This window comes from Cottoperca gobio, chromosome 5 (genome assembly GCF_900634415.1).
Source record: "Cottoperca gobio chromosome 5, fCotGob3.1, whole genome shotgun sequence".
Taxonomy (NCBI): Eukaryota; Metazoa; Chordata; class Actinopteri; order Perciformes; family Bovichtidae; genus Cottoperca; species Cottoperca gobio.
In genome coordinates this window covers 5,935,976-5,942,612 of record NC_041359.1, presented here as the reverse complement: position 1 = coordinate 5,942,612, position 6,637 = coordinate 5,935,976, and the positions used below count along the sequence as shown (strand labels likewise).

General features: G+C 41.8%; 1 protein-coding gene across 2 annotated transcripts in view; it reads left to right on the top strand.

Annotated features, from left to right (window-relative positions):
• LOC115008435 (uncharacterized) overlaps window positions 1–6,133 on the top strand; it is a 17,441-nt gene extending 11,308 nt beyond the window's left edge. For both annotated transcript variants that reach the window (XM_029432041.1, XM_029432040.1), the window contains exons 9-11: window positions 81–153; window positions 3,119–3,236; window positions 5,247–6,133. In XM_029432041.1, coding sequence (XP_029287901.1) covers window positions 81–153; window positions 3,119–3,236; window positions 5,247–5,442 — 387 coding nt within the window. In that variant the 3' untranslated portion in view covers window positions 5,443–6,133. The remainder of the gene's footprint in view (window positions 1–80; window positions 154–3,118; window positions 3,237–5,246) is intronic.
• The last annotated feature ends 504 nt before the right edge of the window (window positions 6,134–6,637 follow it).

The window sequence follows — 6,637 nt, the reverse complement described above, 5'->3', positions numbered from 1 at the left end:
CGTGCTCAGGCTTTTGGTAGCATATCAGTGCCATGATAAGGTGTTTAATGTGTCTCTTTCCCCCTGAATCCTTGCCTTAGGCTGCAGGTCGAGTGATGTTGAAGCAAGGATACGGCAAGATTATCAACACAGCCTCCATGGCCAGTCTAATAGGTGAGTGATGATTCTATTCCCCCCACCTTCTCTCTGGAGCTCCTCCATTTCTGCTTTTAATCTCTCCATTTGGCGTGGAGCGTTGGGTCGAGAGGAAGAGGAGGAAGAGGAGGAAGGGAGAGTTAAATACATTTGTGCTGTGCAGCTATGTGCGGGAGTACACATCTCGTTGAATAGTTTTTATCACCAGACAGAAAGTCAGAACTGACTTTAGACCATTGAAATATAAGAAAAAAAAATCAGCTGCAGTTTTGCTGTTTATGAGAAACTTATCCTGGATTAACCAGTTTTTCTCCTTTGCAACTTTTACCCCAGTTAAACTGTTCTATAGAGATGCATCCACCCCTGCATGTAGCAGCAAAGTGTTGTGATTGCGTCTCGCCGAGGCGGTTTTGCATCATAATAAACATCCCCTCTCTGCGGAGCTGTGTGGAGGATGTGGAAGGCAACCTTAGGTCCAACTTGGGAAGGGAGGGTTCCTGTGCAGCGGCAAAACCCCAGCCTGTGCCAGCAGCGCTTGTTTGAACAGCGGAAGACACTTTTAGAGTTTTAGTGAGAGCCTAGTAAAAGCCTTGTATATAATGTTGCTCTTCCAACAGGTTCCTCCAGAGGAGCAGCAACACTTCATCAGCAGTATAGTCAAATCGCCAGTAAAACGCTGTGCCATATGGGGTGCGGTCCCGACTGCAGGGGCAATCTGTAAAACAGGAGCATGCTGGTAAATAGAGGCCGGCATAAAAAAAATGATCAATTACTCACATTACGTACAGTCCTTCAGGAATTTACTTTATTGGTCTGGACATCTGTTATAATATTGTCATAATGTGTAATCAGATGGGACCTGTTCTAGCCAAGTGGAAGCCCAAAAAACAGCCGTAAATGCCCAATTAAAATGCACAATGACAGCTTTTTGTCCATCTGCTGAATAGAGAGTGTGTGTGTGTGCCCACTAACACCCCCTCCACACATACACACACAAACACTCACGACCATCAACCATCATTTTTCTTTTTTTTAAATAATGGCCAGCAGCTCAAAGACACCCAGACAGGAAATATCCAAGTTGATATGATCACACAGAGTTTTTTTGGCTGCCTGATGACCTTACTGAGGGATTTGTGACTCTCACACTCATCCCTGCAGATCTCAGCTGCATAGTAATGTACATTACAACACCATTCTGGGAAAAGAGTGCATCATTTGAGCTCAAGAAGAATTCAAAATGTAAAAGGCGTGCCTGATAAAGAGCATGTTTTCTCCCACTTGAAATGGGCAATAAGTAGCAGGGTGAATGTTAAAGAGGGCTTTGGAGAATGCTCTCCTTCTACCTCCTTTTCCCTTCTCTGGGGATTACCGCTCTTTAAGACGGCGAAAAACATCAATGCAGGTTTATTTAAAGGATGAAGGCATTTTCTGAATGGTATTTTGGGGCCGTATCATCAGGTCTCGAGCGAGGATTAGTGCTGTTAGGCATTTTGAGCTGTGTTTCCTGTCCTGATAAGTCGGATTTCACCTTCAATCTGCGTGTAAGCCCTGGGCTCTGCTCCTCCTCGCCTGCTCCTCAGAGGTCCTAGCCTAGCCTTATCCAGCCCAGCCCAACCTCACCATCCTCCGCTATCTCGCCACACTCTGCACAATCCCTCTCAGCTACGGTGTCCCACCCTTTATATCTTATTTCTTTAGCCAACTTTTACCTCTACCATGCAAATTTTTCCCCTTTTTTTTTATACGAGCGATGTATGCGGGATGCTGCAGCCTTTTTTCTCCCCAGGACCGGTCCCTGCCTCTCTGCAGCTGGCTGGTATTTATCATCCCCGGTCTCACACTGAAGCCATTTGGCAGTCAGATCGGCGGGTGATGAGGTTAACTACTAAAGTTGTATGTAACTTGGAGCCTTCCTTGTGATGATTAATCAACCGGCAGAAAATGAGCCCCTGTCCCGTTATCCCATGCAGTGTGCAGCATCTGTGATGGTCAAGGCAAACAAATGGCTCCCTGTCTTTGTTGCTGAGGACAGAGCATAACTGGACATTACAAGCAATTAATTTTACATGGCTTCATCCTCAGGAGTCCCCCAGCAGCTATGGAAGAGCTTTTACGTAGCATCCACAAGAAACCACATGAGCTGCAATATAAAATGTATATGTGGTCAGCTTTTGTGAGAAAGGCACTCGTCTCCTTTTGTCTCTGTTAAAGAAATTCCTCCTGAACATGAAAGGCTATTTCTTAATGAGCACCTGAGAATTGTGAAGTGTATACCGTTATTAATGATAGTGAATGCTATCTTTATAAAACGCTGTGTCTTTTTAGGGTAACTGATAGAGATGCATAATATGGATTTTTTTCTTTTTTTTTGCGGATACAGATTATTACCCGTTTCTGCTGGTTTATACCGATAAGATAACCGAGAAGTTCATGACCTGTAGTTTAAGCACAACTGAAAGCCTAAGATGTAGTGAGCAAAGATAGATGATTTAATATTCCATAATCCTGACATCACTATTGTTAACATAATAAAAACCAAGGACAGTTCTGACTCTGCAAATGTTCCTTTATATTTTTCTTGTAAGTACATGAAAATGTATTGCCGATTGCAATGCATGCTGCACTTGGGTCTAGATGGTAACCCTCCATTTGGGAGGCCTGAACTAAATTTAACCATTTCCCAAGAGTTTTGCAAATGTAGGGTTTCCATCTAGACACGACCCTGCGCTTGTTGTTCTTCTTTGCGTTTATTGGCGATTCGCAAGCCAACTTTAAAGGTGCATACCGCCACCTTTTGTATCGGAGTGTGGAGATGCTGCACTTGTTAAGTCAATGAAAGCAATTTGGCCTCATATTATAGGCCAAGAATTTATAGTCCTATAATTTATTTATCGGAAAAACCCATGATAATATACATTTTCCATTTATCGGCACCAATATAGGTTATGTACTGATATTCTTTCCATCCTCTACCCTGCAGTCCCCCATCCCCAGAAGCAGCTCTCCTACAACACTTCCAAGGCTGGAGTGGTCAAACTGACTCAGACTCTGGGCACTGAATGGATTGACAGAGGAGTGTGTGTCAACTGCATCTCACCGTAAGTGCTGTCTATTCTCGGCACTTCTTCTCTTACCGTTTTGTGCCAAAAACATACTGGTCCACCTTTTGAGTGTTGTAAGGGATTGAGCTGCAAAAGGAAGTGGTGATTAGTGTGTTTGCTTTCATATGAAGAGCCCCATTTGAGAATGATGCACTAATTTAAGTCCTCAAACAATACATCAGCGCTTAATTAGATGACGTCTTGAGGGATGAATCAACCAAACACTTGCTCTAATTGTTCTATTCAATTAGGGAATCAAATTTGCAACCTCACTCCGAGTGTCGGCGCAACAATAGAGCCTTGTTTGTATCTATTTGTCTGTGAAGCTGCAGCAGGAGGAAGAAAAGAGAGGTGTGTGTGTGTGTGTGTGTGTGTGTGTGTGTGTGTGTGTGTGTGTGTGTGTGTGTGTGTGTGTTTTAAGTGAAGCGAAGCGAAGCATCCCTTAGCCCCAGCCATCCCTGAGCAAATCCGTCCGGTGGCACTGGGCGAGCCAGGCCCAGTCACAGCCCCAGAACAAAGCCCTCACACACACGCTCAGCTTTATTTATCGGCAGCTTGTTTGCTAATTTTAATTTGCAAAGAAGCAATTCTCTCCCTCGCTAACTGGGTGTCTCAATGGGCTGCTGATTTCTTTGAAGTGACAGTCGGTAAATATGCATAAAAAAAGGGACACAATTAGCGCTCACGAGGTTGACTGGAGCCTGATTCCATTGGCAACTTTAGCCGCAGCGGTGATAAGCTGCATTATCTAGAAAATTGGCTGAGGGAAAACAGTACCTCTGATTGCCAGCAAAAGGTTCCAGATAACAGGGCAGCTGAAGAAAAATATAATTGAGGTGGAATGTGTTAACCAAGGTGTCACACTCTCCTTGGAAGTGCTAATTTAACCAAATGTTGGAATTCCATATCAAGGCAACAGGATACATCGAACAATGATTCAGGCCTCACGGCTTTTAGTCACTGTCACGTCAATTGTGTGGAAAGTCATAAGCCTCCTCATATTAGGCACAGGCGGGCGTGTTGACATATTATTCAAATGTAAGCTCTGTGATACTTTAATTGTAGATATGGAGAGAACTGCATTCATGGTGAGTAACGGTGTCGCTACAGGTGAATAGGGTAAACATTGTAACTAATAGATACCACCATGAAACTTCCCCAGTTGATTACGTTAAGGGGATTCTTTTTTTTGTTACAAGTTTTCTGAAATGTTATATTTAATATGCAAATGAGGCCTTATCTTATGAGGCTTACATTCCCAGAACAGAAATCTGAACATAAAGCCAGGTTCAAAATTCTTCTTTCATTTTGTTGACACAAAAAAAAATGTACAGAGGGAATTTTGGATATCTCTTTGTATCACTTTTTCTTTCCACCATGTTTTTTTTTTATTTTAAATGATTTCTGCCTCAAAAACTCATTTTTAGAAAACAGCCTTTAGATATATTTAGCAAGACACTACAAGACAATAGGTTTAAATAAAACAACTAATAGACCATGTGGATTAAATGTTATGTTTTTATGTGCAAATGCGGCGTTTTCTAAGGCTAACTCTGAATATGAAAAATCTATAGTTGCATATAGACAAAGTTGGATGTTTTCTTTCCTTGAGTCTGAAAGAATATTATGGAAGCAGAAATGGCCCAAAATCTCAAAATTGACCAGTGCATGAAAGAAATATCTTTTTGCCTGCAGTGTCTCACCAGCACATTTCAATCAGGAATCAGAGCAGGAATATGAAGGAGTTGCACGAAATAAGTGCTTAACCAAAGGCTTCGAGCTAATTATGCCAGACGTCCCCTCACACCCGTGGGCTCTTCCTGAGATGTGCCAGCAGACATCATCAGAGATGCCATGCCCTTTCGCCAAAGGATAATTGGGTTTATTTTTGTCACCAAAGTGGTGGCTCTGAAACAACACTGTCACTCCTGGCTCTGAGCTGTGATGCCTTCTGATTTCATTGTGTTTTTTTCCCCTCCCCCCTCTTTCTCTGTCTCTCTTTTTCAGGGGGATTGTTGACACCCCTCTCATCCACTCGGAGAGTCTGAGGCCTCTGGTGCAGCGCTGGCTGTCAGACATCCCTGCTGGTAGACTGGCTCAAGTGACAGACCTGCAAGCTGCAGTGGTCTACTTGGCATGTGACGCCTCCGACTACATGACAGGGCATAACTTAGTCATAGAGGGTGGGCAAAGTCTGTGGTAGATGAAGAGATGAAAACTTATTTTTTTCCTCTTCACTCTCCTGGGATTTTTATCTGAAATGGGTGGTATTCACACAATCTCCATTTGACACATTCCCAGTATTAGTTAAAATCTTACTCAATGTTTCCCTTTTGGTGATTTTGTTTTTTTAGCGTGATGAGGAAACTTGCAGCTTTTTGTCCTCTGTGTCCCCTGAATAGGTTCAGTTTGATGTCACGTGTGTTATGACTGTGGCACACACTTTTTAGTGGATGAAAAACAGTGTATCATGTTATGTTAAATACTAAAAAGAGGTTTAACAGCTGCCAGTCTTCTTGTCACACAATATGTGCTAACATGCCTGAGAAAAGCTTTGTGAAGTGAAGAAAGAAAAGGAAAACTGTTGCTGTGCCTTCAAACACGTCTCAATTTCTGCTGTATTTTCTCTAGACATTATTTTATACATCAAATGCTGTTCAAACTCAACAATAAATGTGACTGTTAGCGTTGTCTTAAATACCTCTGAAAGAAACTTTAAATTGTATTTGTTGCAATAAAGGTTTATTTTATATCACGGTGTCATACAAATGCAGTTCAAAGTGCTTTACAGGATAATTAAAGACATGGCAGTTTTGTATTGTGATAAACAAAGGGTGGTGAAAGTACATGAACTGTATGTGTGATTTTCAAACAACCAAATAAATGGGCATGTGTCGCTACTAGGGGTGTAAATCTTTCAGTATCTCACGATTAGATTTCGATGCGTTTGTTCACGATTCTATTCAAAATCGATTCTCTGTGTGTGTGTGCTAATAGCAATTATGTCAACATGCAGAACTAAGACTAAAGGTAACATTTATTCATGATGAACCTGCACATAAACACTTTACTTCAATTTCTCAATTCTCACTGACTTCAAGAATAACAAGTTCAAATTATACACACATGTTAAAGTGCTGCCTGTTACATTGGTAACATTGGTTGGCTAAGATTAGCTGACTTTTGTTTTCTCAAACAAAATAACATATAAATCTGGTATTTTGTGCGATTCTTCAACAAATCGCACAATAATGCTCGACACAACTGACTACTGTTCACCAGTGTCTGGGTTCTTTAGTAGAAACAAATGGGTTTAGATGGATTCAGAATCTTAAATACACAGAAAGTAGCAGAATGGTTGCTTCAGTGATGACAGATCACATTCACACCAGAGTAGG